The 18,851-nt window shown below is 47.5% G+C and overlaps 1 protein-coding gene across 12 annotated transcripts in view; it reads left to right on the forward strand.

The window, feature by feature from the left end:
* Window positions 1-18,851, forward strand: part of rbfox3a (RNA binding fox-1 homolog 3a) — a 296,448-nt gene that overhangs the window by 183,304 nt on the left and 94,293 nt on the right. The window contains exon 1 of one of the 12 annotated variants that reach the window (XM_035533353.2): window positions 171-1,560. The exons of the other annotated variants lie outside the window; for them this stretch is intronic. Coding sequence (XP_035389246.1) covers window positions 1,543-1,560 — 18 coding nt within the window. The 5' untranslated portion in view covers window positions 171-1,542. Of the gene's footprint in view, window positions 1-170; window positions 1,561-18,851 lie in introns of those variants that run through there. 12 annotated transcript variants of the gene reach the window in all.

The following is an 18,851-nucleotide window of genomic DNA, read 5'->3' on the forward strand; positions in this document are numbered from 1 at the left end:
ACCAGAAGCCGCCGGTGAGATGAGCGCACTCTAAAATCCACAGATGGATGGATGGCATTGGGGAGGCTAACATTTAGGAGTGCTTCAGCTGCGTATTGACTGCATGGGTTTAAATTTGCTGAGGCAGGCTTACAAGCCTGTCCACTTACCCCCCAACACACACACACACACACACACACCCGCATCCCCTCCTTCACAGTACACGAATGCAACCACTCACAAAGTCGTCGCAAGCATCCACCTCGTGAGTGCAAGCGCGTGCACACACACACGCACAAACACGCACACACAATCACTCACCCACGCACACACAATCACTCACCCCCACACACACAGGACTTTCCCTCTCCCCGCCAAATGCTCTCTGCCAGCCTACAGAGCAGTGCTATTCACTGCATGGAACGTGTCAGGCAATTCCCTCAGCCATCCGGCTGTACTCGCTGACTCCTGATTGGCTGAGGTGTGGAGCAATGGAATCCAACGAGTCCTCTTTCACTGAAGCCCAGACACCTCTCCCTCACTAACACTGCACCAGGGACAAGAAGCACCGCCAAAGCAAGGAACAACAACAACAACAATTTAAAAAAATAAAAAATAAATATAAATAAAAGGTGGTACAAGAAGAGAGCTGCTCCTTTAATGTGCACTTACAGTTTTACTCCTCCTCTCCTGTTTGTGGACTGCTTGTTTCCTCACTGTCACGCCGGACGACTTTTTCCGTCCGTCAGCTGAGCCGCAAGCGTGTGAGGGGAGAACTCTCCCGCAGCTGCTCACCTCCTCCTCCTCCTCCTCCTCTCCCTCCACCCCTCCATCAACAGCAGCAGGGCTGCCGGCGGGCAGGAGCACGTCTCCCTTCTCCTCTCCTGCCCTGCACCAGATGAGGAGCTGCTGCACCACCACTAGCTGGAGCGTTTGGTGGAGCTCCCGTCTGGCTGAGGCACGCCGCGATGTTGGAGCCTGATGCCGGACTGCCCCTAGAACGCGTGCCTCAGACACACAGCTCTCCCAAGCACCAGTGAGAGCGAGAAGCAGACAGAGGGAAGGATAGTGCAAACGCACGTGTGCGGAGAGAGAGAGAGAGAGAGAGAGAGAGAGAGAGAGAGAGAGAGGCAGAGAGCTCAAGTGAGTGAGTGTGCGGGAGAAAAAAAACAAGCAGGAGAAAAGCTTGAGTGGTCACTGTGGAGAAGAGAGGAGCGAGTGAAAAGTGGAAAGTAAGAGTAGGTAGAAGGAGGTGGCGGTTCCTGTCCAACCTCCCGCACTCCCGGTCCCTCTCTCCTCCTGCCCCCCCCACGGCCACAATCATCAGTCTCGAAGAAGAGGCAAAGACAAGGCGCCCACTGCTGAGTGGATCCACGCCGTTCTGGCCTGAGGAGGAAGAAGAACAGTCAGGCAGACAGCTCAGCGTCGGGACTGTCGGCCTGCCCAGCGTTGCGCCGCTTGCCCCGCGGATCGCCCCACTGCCCGCCTCGCACATCCGCCTCGCACGCCCGCCTCGCACGCCCGCTTTCTCCTGACTCTTTGCTCACCTGTCCGCTGGCCGAAATGATGATGTACTTTTGGGTGAGTAGCATGTCTCTTCACCCATCGTGGTGGCCTGCTAGCCATTGTCCCTCCATCCTCATCCTCTTCCTCATCCTCTTCCTCCTCTCCATCGGTGCGTGGCTGGACACGCCGAGGTCACGCAGTAGGAGTGGAGCAGACGGGTGCACCACAGAGCGACACTCAGGCTCCTCTTTCTCTTTCTCCCTCTGTCTCTCTCTTTACTTTTCACAAGCGCAGATTCTCACTCTCTCTCTCTCTCTCTCTTTGTCTGTTTCTCTCTCTCTCTGTCTCGCTTTCTCTTTCTCCATCTCTCTGCCTGTACTGAGTTTGTGTTTAATATACCTTCACTCTGAAGGGCCGTGTTTCGCAGTGCTGCTCTGAAAGGAGATGAGAATCCTGGTGTATCTGTACAGAATGTTTTATTGATGCTCGGTATGAAGAACGAGGATCATATGACCTGCTTCTGCAGAGACCTGGCAATTTCTCAGCCCACTGAAGGAGAATGTTCAAACACGAAACAGGCCATGTGCATGGAGAGCCCAGCCTGTGCAAGTTTGTTTAAAGCCAATATGCCTTCACCTACGTCTCCATCCTTCTCTCCCTGATAGAGAATTCTATGCTTTGGTTTAACTGATCGCTGCTAGTGGTGTGGGAGCATGTTAGCGAAAGTCTTCTTCTACCACCCGTGTTTCTCGGAACTTAAACTGTAACTTAAACTGTATTATTGCTTATTCGTTGGTTGGGAGTGAGTCTGTAGGGTAGGTGTGCTCCTGACTAACTGGAATGCCATACATGCCCCATCGTCCCCTGCCGAAGCCTCACCCTCACACAGTGATGAAAGGACAGAACGGAGGTGCGGGCACAGTAATGACACTGGACAGCCACCTGCTGTGCAGGAAGCGTGCATTTAACTCTTATCTCCCCGGGCGGAGGTGGTGGGGGCCTCCGCCCGCTTCCCCACCCGGCCCCCACCTCCCCCGGGCCGGCGGTGCGGCTTTGCCCTGCCCGTCAGAGGCCAGATGAAAAGTGCGCGCTCGCAGATGTGGCAAGCAGGATTTAATGATCGTCAGAGAGTAATCTCTCATCTTCCAGCTCGCCGAGGAGCTTTGATAGCGAGCGCCGGCCATTAATCATTCTCCTTCATCGCTCCGCTCGGCTGCGGGCGGGAGCGGCTGGTGCCGTTTGCCCATGCATGCTTGTGCCCAGCATGAACGCCCTGCCCGGGCCGCTGCACCGCCGGGCCCGGTGCCCCAGCTCCACCAGTGTCCTGCTCACTCGTCTAATCTAATCTGGGATCGCTTTCAGCCGGCCGCCAGGAAGTGCAAGAAAATAGATAAAATTCACCCCTGTCAGACATCCTGTAACTGCTTTGCTAATGTAAGCAGAGCTCTAGTTCTCCCTGAAGAGGGGCTTAGAGGGTGTGTGTGTGTGTGTGTGTGTGTGTGTGTGTGTGTGTGTGTGTGTGTGTGTGTGTGTGCGTGTGTGTGTGTGTGTATGCACACGCACATGCATGTGTGTGTGTGTTTGAGGCATGTAACGAATGTTTTGATCCCTTCTGTTTGAAACAGGGATCAGCACAGAGAGACGCCTCTTCTGTAGAGATGGCCCACTGTTGATGTAGCTCTGCAGAAACCAAAAGGTTGATGGGTGGAGGGGGTGGTTGAGTGGTGGAGGGGCATCTTGTCCCTTAATTTCAGCAGGGACCATTTCAAAATGGAGAGAGGAGTAAAGCAGAGCATGTGATGGAAAAAAGAACACGTTAACGGAACGGAGAGACAGTGGAAAGGAAATGTGGAGGGTGTCTGTATGTTGATGAATAATTGAGCGCTCATTGCAGGGGACTTGTTTTTGAGTGAGCACATGTGGTGTTGAGAGAACACATCGCTCGCTTTATTTCAAGGGTATAAGACAGCTGGCTGGTCTGATTTTAAACATGCCCGAAGTCCAACCTCGTGAAACCTTTGTGCCTGGGTACAGTTGGAGTTTACTGAGCGGGCTTCTTGCTGTTATGCATTTAACATTAGCCTACATATGTCAGGCTATATTTGTTACCCAAAAAGGAAACAGACAGAAAAAAACGCAGCACATAGAACTGTGATGTTTAACAAAGCTTATGTTGACCGTATGCTTTAGGTTGCCTGAATATGTCTGGGTGCTCTGGGAGAGTTGGACAGTGCACTTTTCATGCCGGTTCCACTCATACAGATAGAAGTAAATGCCAGTGTTGTCACAGCTTGGAGGAAGTGAAGCTCTGTAGCCCAGCCTGGGAAGGTCCAGCTCCCCACAGGCTCCTGCGGGCTCAGCATGGGCTCAGCGTGTGCTCACCGTGGGCTCACCGTGGGCTCCCCGCCAGCTCTCGGCATTCATCGACAGTGGCGTGTCTCGGAAGCGGCACCGATCATCCATGTAATTCGGAGCGGAGAGCGCCTGCCACTGGTGTCATATTGCTAAATGAAGTGCTTGTGCTAATTTGTCAGCACATTAATTGATCAGCGTTGTGCCGTCCCATGTGGTGGGGGCCCATATCACTCGGTCTGTGTGTCTCTCTCCTGCGCCACTCTGCCTTTGTGTCTCTCTCCCATGCTGTTCGGCCTTTGCGTCTCTCTCCCACGTCACTCAGCCCGTGTTTCTCTCTCCCACACCACTTCTCCCACATGTCTGTCTCATACACTGATCGGACAGTCTCCCACACTGATTGGACCGTGGGTCTGTCTCCCACACTGATTGGACCGTGGGTCTGTCTCCCACACTGATTGGACCGTGGGTCTATCTCCCACACTGATTGGACCGTGAGTCTGTCTCCCACACTGATTGGACCGTGGGTCTGTCTCCCACACTGATTGGACCGTGGGTCTGTCTCCCACACTGATTGGACCGTGGGTCTGTCTCCCACACTGATTGGACCGTGGGTCTGTTTCAGACACGTAGCTGGATCGTAGCTCCACGGCCCTCGGACCCAGCACCTGGGTCGCCTTGTTTGTTCCTTATTTTCCCCCATTTGGCAGAGACGCCAAGCTACTTTTGCCTCTGACATTTACTAATGCATCCACAGCAAAAGTATGTTCAATAAAGTCATTAGTAACTTAGCTCTGCTCTTGTGTTTGGATGTTTTAGGTTTTTTTGTTTGTTGGTTTGTTTTTTTGGCCCATTCCCCTCCAGCACAGTATTGTTCTCCTTCCCCTATATCTCTCTCCTGTCCTCCATCCCATCTTTCTCTCCGTGTCCTTGCTCCAAGAGTACGCCACTTGTAGCATTATTGTGCTCCAGCCAGGGCTCGGGGCCTCCAGTCAGCCGCTGGATCAGGAATAATCTCGGAGCCCATTGGCCAATCCTAGCACACACGCACTGCCGCCCAGCAACTGCTGCCAGCGCCTGAGCCTCCTCACATACGTGGGGCAGGCGGCATGGCTTGTAATCCTGCCACCTCACACTGCCTCTTACAAGCCTGCCACGGCCTAATCTCCCCCTCGCTACTGGTAAGACGATTAAACAGAGAACCAGGGGAGGGATTTATCCGCCCAGCTACAAAAGAGGTATGCACACCAGGGACAGCCACACCACTCCACAGACAGTGAGAGAGAGAGAGAGCGAGAGAGGGGGTGGGAGAGACAGCTGGAGAGAAAGAGAAAGTGAGACAGGCAGAGATCGAGAGCTAAATACAGCTATGGCTGTGTCTTCTTCTCACCTTGGTATCATTAGCATTGTTTACACATGGTTCCCCAAGAAAAGGTCATTACACTTCATTACAGATTTCTGCATCTTCTCATGTCTTCCCCTCTCGCTGTGGGCATAGTGTGACTCCAAACCCCATCCCCTCCCCCCAAACATCTCCTTCCTACCTTTCTAATGATCTGCTGTGTCACTGAGTCCCAAAGGAAAAGGCCAGGACGAGAGATGAGAGGCCCCCAGACTCCCCCTAATCCCCACAGGCTGGATTCAGCGAGCGCAGGTCGTAGGCTGGACGGATCCAGGGAGCGTCGCTCGAGGATCAATAGTGCTGTGGCCAGGCCAATGAACAAAGAGCAAGGTCACTCAGAGGGCCTGTGCAGCCACTCGCTGGAGCAGGAGCGCAGCGCTGAGCAGAGAGGCCGACTGTGAAATGAGCGCCGCGAGACGGCAGAACGCAGCGAGCATAATGACTCAAAAGATTTCCAGAATCAGCACACTCTCCGCGCTAACTGATTAGAGCAATTTGGCCACGGCATATTACAAGGGAGCATCCTTCATTAAACGCTGGAGAAAACAAGGGCAAGGCAGGGAGACGTGACAGGAGGAATAAAGGCTTTTGTATGGGCAGTGGTGGGGCGGAGGAAGAGGGGTGAATGTGTGGAATGAAGGAAGAGAGGGCCCCTGTGTGTCGGGGGGGGGGGGGCTTGGAGGACACTCTGGGGGGACGTAGCATTTTAGCTGGGGGGCCGGGGACATCTGCAGCTCCACCAGTTACGGGTCATTAAGACACAGAGGGGACACACAAGCTATAAAACTAATGGCAGGACACTGACATTAACATTATAGGTTATTGACCTATCTGAGGGGATTTATGGTGCAAATCAAGAGACAGTGTCAGAGGGAATGAGAGAAATAACAGCGATTCCACACCCCGGCCCGACTCACAACCCCAAATTTCCCCAATCCGTCGTCTCGTAAAATTCCGAGGCACCTGTGCTCTCCCTTTCTCTCTCACTCGCTACCTGCCACAAGCACCCACACGCCCACCGCACGCGCTCTTTTCTGTCGCCCGTTCCGTCCTGCGCTTGCTCATTCACATTCTCGTCTCATCCCTCTCACCCTCTTCCCCTTTGTCTTCAGCCTGCGCTCTGGTGCCGGCAGAAGGTGCAGGTCAGGTAGAGAGTGATCCGGTGTTTGAAGTGAGCTGCCTCTCTTCTAGGCTGCTCCTTTGTTCCCAGGACTCCCACAGCTTGACATCCTTCACTTCGCAGCCTGGCTGAGGGGGAGCGCGGCACGGCTGTGCGCTCACCCATCATCTGGACCGGGCATGCTCACGTTCCTGACTTATCGCTGTTATGTCTAATGATTATAATATAGTAGCCTCATGCAGGAAATATCTCATTATCTCTAATGATCATAATCTAGTCGCCTTTGCGTTTTTTCAGAGTGGGTTCCTCTAGATTGAATCTTCTTCCTCACTTGAGTGGTCCTTTATAGAAGGATCCGTTTCCATGGTAATCTCTGGTGTACCAGGGTGAAGACAAGGGGAGTTTCTAATCATGTCATTAGAAATATATCAACACATCACAGAATATATTAAACAATTGCAAGTATGCATCCTTATGGTGGTGAATTTGAAAGAGTAATGAAATGTGTCCATTTTTACCACCAGTCAGTCTTAGGTTTTGTTTGTCTGCTCCAACTCTTTCACTGAACCCGAGTTATTCTGGTCCAATTTAGTCATTTCACTTACAGATGAAGTGTTTAAAAACAGTGGCTGTTGCTGGCACTTAATTATGCCAAACTCGCATATGCAGAAGATCAGTGGACTCGGCAGCCTGGGTGGAAGACTGACCGCAGGCTGCTGGTTGAAGCCTCCATGCAGGGCCAGACTTCAAGAGTAAGCCAGGTTGGAGCATCCCAGAAGGGCCGGGCGGAGCGACGCACTGGTGTGTGAAATGCCCAGCACTGTCTGCGATCGGAGTGCAAATGGAAAGGCCACGCTCTGTCATTTTCAGAGCTGGATTGCGAGTCCAGGCAGCCCAGCCTGCCCCCGAGGTCCTGCCAGGCCAACGTTGTTTTTGTTTGCCTGCCCGCTCCGCATGCCTAACTGGCTCTGTCTGCAGACCTGTATATTTAAGTTACTTTGTGTAAAAGCGTTTTTAATAAGCCTCCATTTGTTCTGGAAAGTAGAATGAGAGCAAAAAGCAGGAGGTCCAGTGTGGGTCCAGCAGAAACAGAGGATGGGGGTGGACGTCCCACACAAAGGCTTATTTAACTATTTGTTTACTTTTTCACATTCTGTGCGCATATTTGTCCTTCATTATTTCTAATGATGCCAGTCTCTCTCTCTCTCTCTCTCTCTGTCTGTATATTGATTTATTCCAATCCTCAGCAGTATTGTGACAGTTGCTGAGACTAGGGACTGGTCACTGACAGGCCTGTGAGTTGTTACTTGTTTGTGTTGATTTATTTGGGAGGTAAGCCATGTTGAGTAGTGTTGCTGTATGAACACTGTTATTCTTAGACGACCCAGCCTTTGTATATCGCTCAATCTTGCATCACTGAAGCGGGCCCTCACGGGAGTCATCTGTTTATTTCGTTGGCCAGACGTTTTCCACACACATGCAATTTCCACATTACACCCGCTCAGCCTCCAAACTAAATCTCTAAAAGTGGGGAAAACATGTATTTTTAATGAGACACAGCAGGATATTTTCCATCTGTTTTGATTCTGTAGGCCCTGCATGGCCCGCCCATGCACTGCCCCCTCTCACTTTTGCACACTTGTTGTGGAGGCGCCTGGCTCTTGTTTCCTGTCTCTAACCTGGAACACACATAACATGACAACTGTAGCGTCAATCATTGTCACGGTTCACTTCCTCCCGTACAGTCAGAGTCTCGCTTTTTTTTCCCCTTTTTTTTTTTGCACCGTGTATTACGTGAATCATACTTTTCCAACAGATAGCCAAGCTCTGAGATCATTTTTCAGTAATAATAAGGAAATATGTTTATTAATTATGTTTAATATTAATGCAGTTTTTATAATGCATTAGTGATAAGGCTGTTAAATAACTGCTGTATTTTAGCACAGCCAGTTTGGAAGGGTAATAAGAAACTCTTCTTATCTCCCAAACGTAGGTGTTGTCTGATTTCTGTGAAACAGCCTGGACAGTGACAGCTGACAGCAATATGCCTTCATATCATGGCTGATATTTGCCTTGGACGGGTGCAGAGAGCCAGCCTCTGCCGCCCATTCCTGATAACCCCAACGTTCCATTTACGTTTACAGTTTTGCTTCTTTTTCTTTCCTGGGTGTACTTTTACATCACTGTCTTTGCACGCAGGTTTCCATCAAGACAAAGACAGATGGAGCCATAATTTTGTTGTCTGTCACTAGGGCAGTGTAATGTGATGTAATGTGATTGCGATGTCCAAACTTTTGAGGACATTTTCTTCCCTCATTGAATCAGAGGATGTGTTTTCTTGTGGTTGCATGAATATTGATTATTTTGCTGGTTTTATGGAAATAGTTAAGTGTGTATTGTGTGAGTTCAACTATTTTCTTATTGAATTTTTTAAAAACAATTTTATAGTTCCTCTACTTTTTTTGTTTGTTTAAGTTGGAGAATCCCATGATGCAGTGTTTCAGGCTGCATGAGGCTTGAACAAGTTCCAGTCTGGTGTTCCATCGTTGGAGGTGTTTGTTCCAGACTGGTGTTCCATAGTTGGAGGTGTATGTTCCAGTCTGGTGTTCCATAGTTGGAGGTGTATGTTCCAGACTGGTGTTCCATAGTTGGAGGTGTATGTTCCAGTCTGGTGTTCCATAGTTGGAGGTGTATGTTCCAGTCTGGTGTTCCATAGTTAGAGGTGTTCCGGACAGCTGACTCTGCTGATACCTCCTCACAGGAGGAATGACACGCAAACCTTTTATTCTTCATTGGCACATCTAATTGAATTTAATACATGTTCCCCATTGTTTTTGCCTGATTGAAAACAAGTGTCTTCCATTAATTCAATAATAGGATTTAGTGCAAATGATTGCCCTATTAGGCAGAAACGTGCGTTGGACTCACATTCCTTTGACTTCATCTCAGTGTACCATGCTTTCACTCCACAGGTAATTATACTGGAATTAATGTCATATGTAGTAATTGGATTCCAAAGCAAAGATTTCTCATAATAGCACTTGTAATGAGAAAAAAGCTCCCTGCATAGAAATCTGGTATTAGAACATGAAGCAATGTTGGCATAAAAGGTTGGGTAAAGGGATCATTAACCAGGCTGGTCTCTGCATGGGGCCACTTTTTGATCCAGAGGCCTCATGACCCCAAACAGAACTGTGTGGCAGCTTCCAGGGGAAAGATCCACCCTCCCCGTCACTGTGGTCATTAAGTATCATGTGTCGAGTTTACAGTATATGTTTACTGTTTGATGGAGATAGACACACACACAACACTGTGAATGGTGAAAAGAAAAAAATGTTCTTATTTAATTATTACTCTTCTGTTTTACAAATTAAGGCTGTCTCATAGGCATGCTCTTTAGTTCCTTGAGCAGGCTAACCCTTCAGATTAGCTCCTCGGGTGAAATGTTCTTTCTCAACTGAGTACTATGATGCCTGTGCAATACTGTCCCATTGAGGAGCACCAGAGGATCTCTGAGTGGTCGGTCACATTGTGCGAGGAGTAGCAGCCAAGCCAGTTTAGGCCCGTAGTTCACGTGTGGTGGACACAGTCAGGGAGCAGCCATGGTGGCTGGCGAGTGGGTGTGTGTTTTCTGTTTCTGTGTGCTTGTCTTCATCATGAAGAGTATTATTCCATCTGCCATGTTTGTGTAAGCCATATAAATCACCACGCTGTGAAATGAAGCCGGCACTGATCAGTCCTCCGCAGAGGTTTGCTTTCTGACACCAAATACACAGCTTGTTCGATTCCGATCGCGGTAATGGTTCGGAGACGGCCAGGAGAGGACAGGAAATCAGTGGGAGCTTGTTCCCCTGTTAAAGGAGCTCGTCTGAAACATGGCTGACCTTTTCCATGTGAGTAGGAGCCGCAGCCAAGGCCGTAACCGGCCGCCCCACCACACAGAGAGAGAGAGAGAGAGAGAGAGAGAAGGAAAGAGAGAGAGAGAGAGAGAGAGGGGTAGAGGTAGAGAAAGGGGGGGTGGGGGGCAAGAGAGAACAGCAGACCAAAAAACAAATGTACAGAAGCAGTAGGTTAATCAATTTGCTGTGCAGCACAACTGTTAGAAATCTGCCCATAGTTATTCAAGCTAGTTAAAGTTTAATGCTGCAGCATCTCCAGGCTGCCAGCGAGGCACACTCGCTCATGGTGCTGTGTACGCAGTTTGTGTGTGTGTGTGTGTGTGTGTTTGTGTGTCTGCGTGAGTGCGCATGTGCATGCTTGTGCGTGTGCGTGTGTGTGTGTGTGTGTGTGTGTGTGTGTGTGTGTGTGTGTGTGTGTGTGTGCATCTGTTTGTAAGAGAGAGTAGAGACAGCAAATCATAAATGTGCATTCAGTCTGTGCCAACCAATGTCAGATAGTGCTGATCACGGTTGTTTGTGATTTGTGTTGAAAATATGGGTAAGTATGTGCAGTATATGAGGTTTGCTTTAAATCTATGCACCATTAGAAGAGCCTGTATATCTGTCTGTGTGTGCAAGTGCGTTTAGCAGGGGTGAGCATATGGTGTGTGATTGTGTGCGAATGCCCGTGTGTGGTAGATAGAGAGGGAGCGTGTGTGTGTGTGTGTGTGTGTGTGTGTGTGTGTGTGTGCGTGCGTGCGTGCGTGCGTGCGTGCGTGCGTGCGTGCGTGCGTGCGTGTGTGTGTGTGTCTTGTTTCGGCAGCACTCTCTGGGCTTAGCAAGGGTAGCCAGCCTCTGTGTTTTGCCAGTGAATTTCCACGCCTCTAATTTCTGCATTTTCCAGCCTTGCCTTACACTCCTCATTAATATTTAAACCCACACCTTCTGCAAACTCGCAAAAAGTGGGGAAGGGGATTGTGTTCTCTGGGATCCCTTAATCCCCAGAATTAGCAGTTTAATATCAAGAAGCCATTTGTAGATTAGAGAGATCAGGCTCGTGGGACCTTCCTTTATACTCACTACTTAAATACTTAGAATTCTAATGCCCTGACAAGACCCCGTTTAAAGTCACCTTTTCACTGCTATCTTGTCCTCACCCCATGACAGAGGCTTACAAGAGAACTCTACCCCAAGGAAGTGGAGGAATATTTTCTGCACATTTGTGTGTGCACAAAACTGTTTATTAGCCAATTAATTCAGTACAAAAAGTCTATTCTGTGCAAGTGTTGTAAAGTATTTGATTGAAATAACTACATCTGGGACTTGGGGAGGCAGCAGAAGCCTTTGTATGCTACTCATACATATGTATACTGTGTCTCCTCACTGTTAATGTCTTATTTGAGTTTTTTTGCACAGATGATTTGGCATTCACTCCTCAAAACAGTAAAATGTAGTAAACAAGTCTGCTCTAGGGGCAGGGGTTAGGTCTCTAACAGCTCGCGAAAGCAGGATGGAGCTGACGCGTTTCATGCCTCATTTTCATATACTTTTGCCAAAGATGACAACTCTCTGCTTTAGCAGCATATGAGATAAAGTGTGATCCAGGAAAAGGTTGTGTGTTTTTAATAATCTTCCAGGTGGAGGTAATCTGCTCTCATGTGGAGATGTTGTCTGTGTGCTCTTGGCTCTGCCGGTCAGTCAGCCCGGTGTGGAGATAGCGCAACCCCCCCCCCCCCCCCCCCACCAATACACCAGCTGATCAAATCCAAAGCAGGGGTGTTCTGTATGGTTTGAGGAGTAATTACATTTGCTGTGATATGTTCAAAGATTAATCTGTCATGTTGCCTCACCAAACATTCCACCTTGTCTTTTTTTTTCTTTATTTTCTTCTTCGCTCTTTCCCTGTCTTTCTTCCGAAACACTCATTCGTGATATTAAGTGCAGGAAATGACTTGCGCTTGAGAACCCTCTGAAATTGAATGAGTCAGAGGCGATGGATTGCGTGCCATTCATTTAGGGGGAGGGCGTGTGTATATACGTGTGCGCGTGCGTGCGTATGTGCACGCGCGCACGTGTGTGTGTGTGGGTGTGTGTGTGTGTGTGGGGGCGTGGGCGTGTGTGTGTTTGGGGGTGTGTACCGAGGAGTAATGCAGAGTGCCTTTTGCCTTGCGGCCGATAAATTGCTGGTGCACTAAACCTTTAGAGGGTTGAAGGGTAAAACACATATTGCAGGTAGCCTGCAGTGATGCAGGCCTTTTTTATTAAGCAACTCTGCACTATAGGAACCGGCCCATCCAGTCCTCTGCTGCAAGATGGCTCTTTCATGGTAGGACAGAGCTTCTCTACCACACACTTTACTGAGCTTCTTGTCATTAGCACACTCACACCTCCCAGAGGTGTACCAAATGTTTCATGGTAAACAGCCACTGGAATGCATTTTCAAAGACAGTTAAGCGTTTCCATGTTCCAAGTGGCTTCGGCAGGACAGAATGGCTGGCGCATGCGGCGTGGGAAAGGGCGGAGTGGCGGTTCGGCAGCACAGGGACGGGCACACGGGCAGGATGGCTGTTGTCACGTCGAGTGTGCCGCTGACTGGTGACACAGCCGCACTGGTCCGGATGACTTCAGAAGCAGCTCGCAGGCTGCAGGCTGCCCCCATGCGTGCGTGTGCGCACGCGCGCAACCAGCCCTCTACGCCAGCTGTTCGCCGCCGCAGTGATGGCGCGCACGCAGCGGGTGGCGCAGGCCCGCAGGCTGCGCGGATGCAGCATGCGCCCATGGGCATTGGAAATCTGCAGAAGGAGGCCTCATCGCTCCCAGCTGCTCACCGCCGAGCGTTTCTCACCGAGCATTTCTCGCCGTGCCCTGCATGCCACTTCCGCTCTGCACGTTCCACTCTGCACGTTCCGCTCCTTATTTGTGTCAGTTTCTGGAATGGCGTTACACAGTTATTACCTCATGACTGATGTAAGCGACTCATGCCGGAGGTTAAAGTTCTGATAGATGGTGAATGCCGAATCAAAATGAGTGGAAAATGTGCTTTGTTTGATTGCCTCAGTGCTCCTTCAGGAGGCTTTGCGCTGTACATATACCTTACTTTAAGTGGTTGTAGAATATGAACATTGGAGGACATAAAACAGCAACATAATGTATGAAAATAGCCAGCACAGGGGGTTCCTTGAGAGACACCGAATTACCTGCAAGGCTGCGAATAAATCAACGTTGGCATGGCAAAGAAAATTCACACGTTGCGGCTGATGGATATTACAGAGCTCGTTGGCTGTACACGACACACACCGCCGTACACACACACATGGGAGCAGCTCAGCTGCCTCCTTCGTGCCCCCTGCTCTCCGGCCCCTACCCGTCTCCCCCCAAAACTAAGGACGAGTTTCCTCATTTGTCCCGCTTTCTTATTTACCGTGGGCTTGGGCATGGAATAACGTTTACAGTAATGGGTGTCAAAGAGTGCTCCTACATTCCATTGATGATTTTCCAGTTTAAGGCAATACATAATAGAAAATATTAAGTGCAGCTCTCCTTAACACAGCTCAGATATCTTAAAACAGGCTATGGGTAAGTGCAGACCTCCCGAGCTCTGCTGCCTGCCTGTCTGGGTGAATATGAGCAGTTCTCATGGGACATGTGGGCAATCTCGCCGAAACTATTTCTTTCTGCAGTATCGCTGCCGAAACAGTTGCTTTGAACTAAGTGAAAGATGCGGGGATCGGTGCTGTTGTTTCCACCCGGGGAGTTTCCCTTGATACCTCACCGCGCCTATAAATCAGATGCACTCAGCGCGCTGAAATGCAAATGGTGGTGGGCTAAAATTCCATCAGAGATATATTGCATCCTGGCAGCAGCGAGAAGTAAACCAGAACAGGCAGGATTGCTTTGGAGAATTGTATTTCCATGTGACGTCAGAATGTACCAAGTCGCTGGAGCGTAGCCCAAAGCCGGGGAATTCACTTTAGACTTTAGACTTTAGACTTTCGTGGATGGCAGAGTGCTGTCGTACCATGTTGATCTCTTTGTCTTCCCTCTCTTCTCAAACACATGGGGTCTCCCATTTTTTGGAGGAAGGAGAGGAGTGTGTGATGGAGAATATGATGGAGAGTGGCTGGCGGAGGTGATGGAGCTGTGTCTCGGTGCCCTGCTCGGATGATGGATGGATTTCCAGCAGATTTGCTGAACATTAAAAGGCTGAGGAAGCCGCTGGGCCTTTAAGACAGGCAGATGGAGGGAAGACGGCGAGAGGGAGAGGGAGAGAGAGAGAAGAAAAGATAGAGGGGGGAGACAGTGAGAGGCAGAGAAGGAGAGCGTAGGGAGAGGTAGAGAGAAGGAGAGAAAGAGAGGAAAAGAGAGGGAGGGAGAGTGGAAGAGAGAGAGAGAGCATCAGTGAGAGGCAGACAAAGCACTGGTGTTTTTCATAGCTGCGCACCATCCTGAGCTACCTGCTGTAATAAGGCTTGTTGCCCCTATCCTCACCAAGGTATGAGGTGGACATGTTACATGGCTGAGTGTTTGTAACTTATTTAGTACTGTACACTAGTGCTGGCTGTGTGTATTACTGTCATATTGTCTCTTTCCTTCTTATTATTCTTCTTCTGTTTCATGGATTGCTTAGAGAATTTTTTATATGTAGAGAAAGGTGTGACAACACATCTTTGTCACACCTTTCTCTAGAGACTGGAAAAGCGAGATGATTAGTTTCCAAAGATCTTTCACTGTGAAAAAAAATCCTCACAGGACATTCCTGTGGTACTACTGGAATTCCCAAATCGGTGATTAGTTGCTCAGGTTTAACATATCACACAGTTCCTAATCATCTCAAAATAAACTCACATAATAGCAAGGCAATTTATTTACAATTATAATTCAATTTTGCCCTAATGAAACCATTGTACTTGGGTAATCACAAGTTAGCCTTTGGTCAGAGGCAGTCCAGCGCAGTATGAGGTCAAATTCAATTTTGCATTGTGAAATGAAAAATAAGCACAGACTTTCAATCATCATGCCAAAGGTTTCCTTGCATGGTCCTCTGTAACTGCTGAAGTAGATGAGGTTGCAGTGAGCACCAGGGGCTGTAGGTGGCAATGAGCATTAGCTAAGTTTGATTCTTTTTTTAACAGTACATCAGAATGGAACACTACAGCTGCCTTCTCTAAAGGCACGGATTCTCTTAGCCCAAAGCACAGAAGTAGTGTTGCTGTGGTTTCCAATGAAAACAGTGGAAAACAGTTTAGTGTAATGATATACTGTAGTCACTGTGGGATGGACGATGCATGATCATACAAAAAAAAAACTTGATGACCCTGATGACAGTAAATCCATTACAGGTCAGAAGCCATATCAGCAAGCCACACTCACAGACACACACTCATATATATATATATATATATATATATATATATATATATATATATATATATATATATATATATATATAGAGAGAGAGAGAGAGAGAGAGAGAGAGAGAGAGAGAGATTTATGTATTCATTCATTCATTCATTCATTCATTCATTTATTTATTTATTTTAAGAAGTTATGTTATAAAAAATAAACTCATGTATAGTTCTTTTTTGTTTTGTTATAAAACTTTGGTTGTCAAAGTGACAAGGGTAAGTATAAACCCATGTAATGGGTCAGTTTGTTGAATTACATGTAATCCGGCACAGTCCATTTTGAGGTCCAGATCAATGGTGCAGCCAAACTTTGATATCAGGAGAGCAGTAGAAATATAAACCTACACTAAGTCAGTGTGACATGCCAAAGCTCCAGAACCTCTTCCTCGTATGTCCAGGCACTGTGGTATTGCCAGAAAACTTCCTCAGCCCAAGAGGTAGTGCAAGTTTGGATTAATAAGGTAACAATTAGAGGACAGTGTTGTAAACCCAAAAGGCTATACACCAAACCCTAGACTTCTTCTAGAGAAACATTGGTTAACTCTACAGTAGGAGTGACAGCCTGCTCAGTGATTGGTGTGGGAACAAAACAGGAGACAGCTAATTACTTTAGCTGCTAGCTAATCTGGCTAAGATTGCTATATTAGCTATTTTTATTACTTTAGCTACAGATCTAGATTGTCGTGGCTGACTGAGGTGTTCTCATAGCTGAAATACCTTCGAAGTGGCAGAGGAACCCAAATACTTCTAAGTACTAATACTTATGGCACTTTCGAGTAAGTAAACTCGTAACAGAGTTGACCTATGGTGTTAAGATCACATGCATATAAAACTAAATGAGGACACGTGATTGGTACTAAAAGAACAAAACCCTAATAGTAGCTCCAGTACTCTCAGAAGCTACAGTAGCTTTGTTGTAGGCACTCTTCTCCTAACTGTCCATTTCAGGGACTCAGATGAAGTCTGTATGACTTGTCCCGTGCCTGAGAGAGGTAGGGGAGTGGGTGCACCTTGTGATCTGATGAACATCCAACAAGAATGAGTATTAGAAAAGTCTTTTTTTTAGAAATTAAATTGCCCAGAGAAGGTCTCTGTCAGAGGTGGGAAAACTTTGAGCACTGTACTGTTGGGAAACAGTGTTTTAAAACAAAAGGGCAGTAAAAATGCACATGATAAAATTCCTTCTTCCCAAATGTGGGTCAAATTCAGAGCATTAAATTGTTTAAAGTTTTTATCAAACCAAAATTAAAAGGTTTGGGAAATACAAGGTCTGAAATGGATAAATTAACAGGTAAATGAAAAGATAAATTAACACTAAATGTTCTTGAAGTTTTATATCTGTAGTTTGGCTGCTTAAAACCTTGAACAAGAATTTTCTGAACCATGTAAAATTGATTGCTATGTTTGTCTCTTTGAGAAACATAGCCCTTTTCACAAACATGCATGCCATCACCTTTTGTTCATTTACAAAATAGTCAATATATGTGGGGCATAAAGAGTCTAATTCAACTCTAAAACATGCCAGTGTCCCCATGACTGGTGGTTCTAAATGTGCCCTGAGGTTTCTTATGTAATGACATCATTGGTTCACTGAGAGACATTGTTAATTTCACCTTTAGAAATCGCAACCATTTCTAAGTTTGCTCCAAACTCTCTAAAAGGTAAATTGTACTGTAACCTCCAGGCTAAAGAAGAGACTCTATCCTTTCCTTCTTTCCTGTTGTACCACCTTGCAAAGGACAAGCACCTTAGGGGATGAAGGTAGAGGAATTCCTAATGTGCAAGCGTCCTGTCAGGCTTTGGCCTCTTTGATTCCCATTTCAAACGTTGGCTCCACCAGCTGGGAATGCTGCATTTGAAAGTCACTTTCCAATAGGCAACCACTACCTTTTTTGCATACGGTTGTTATGTGCATCCACAGACCTCTGGGCTGTGATAGCTTTTTATGCTAGCGTGTACTTTAAATGCTATCGACATCTTACAATACCTTTCGTTTGACTGCCCCTCTGTCCCAACCACCTTTCACCCCACACACAAACTGGACCTTTAGTGCTGGCCTTTTTTGCATTTTGTCAATAAATAAAACTGTATCTGTATGGAGTGGATAAAAAAAATGTGAAGTTACAGCGTTACTGCTTTGTATTCAATGTCACAGAGTGTTTAGGTTCTCATAAGGGCTACAGTGAGAAATAATAAAGAAATAATTCTTATCCTGAGCCTTGGGGAAACTGCTCCACCCAGATCAATAACTCTATAGTAATACCTAGCAACGGCCCTTATTTAACTTGATTTGCATAAAGTGTTTTGGTGCTTGAAGCTGCATTTATATCCCATGATATTGATTAGCACATGTGATGGCTGTAGTATGCTTCATTATCGCATGCTAAGACTGAAAAATGGGTTTTTTTCAGTCATTCTCTCTCTCTCTCTCTTTCTCTCTCTCTCCATATATATATATATATAAGAGAGAGAGAGAGAGAGAGAGAGAGAGAGAGAGAGAGAGAGAGGGAGAGAGAGAGAGAGAGAGAGAGATCGAAATTGTAGTTAAATACAGAGTTTCTAGAGACACAGAACATTTTGGACACAGGTCGGCCGTTACCCCCAGACTCCAGCAGATCCCTGAAACAGAGATCTCTGTCCAGAAGAGTGCAGTCCTGGGAACTAAGATAATACTCAAGACCCTCAAGGACCCGAGCCTGAAGGAAAAAGACTGCAACTGCAGAGGAGGGCAAGCGGGGAAATATATATATATATACATTTTGACATGCTAGGTCAGCTGAAACCAAGTTGTTTATTAACTGGCTTCCTGCTTGAAGTGAAGCAGGGAGAGAGTATATGCGATGTAGTGAAGTCTGTAGAATGAGCTGGGATTCAGTCTGGTTCCACGAAGGAACATGCTAGTGGGAGCTTTGATATGGTTGGATATCTGTAGTCATTGTACTCATGCACTGGTGCATACCATTGGTGCAGCAGTTTTGTGCTAAAGAGCTTTTGTGTGGGTTTGGTACTTCAAATACAGTTTCAATTTGCATCGCGGGAACAGTCAGCTCAGGGAAGACAGGCCATAACACACCCAGAGATTTACTCCAGTTTTGCACAGTGCTGTTGCTCAATCACGTCTGCGTTTGTTTCCACACTTTCTTTTGTATGTCGGCTGTCTCCCGTCTGACTGCCCTGATTCCACACTTCACTTGCTTCCTTCCATGTCT

Source organism: Electrophorus electricus, chromosome 15 (assembly GCF_041902795.1).
Source record: "Electrophorus electricus isolate QZ-2024a chromosome 15, ASM4190279v1, whole genome shotgun sequence".
Taxonomy (NCBI): Eukaryota; Metazoa; Chordata; class Actinopteri; order Gymnotiformes; family Gymnotidae; genus Electrophorus; species Electrophorus electricus.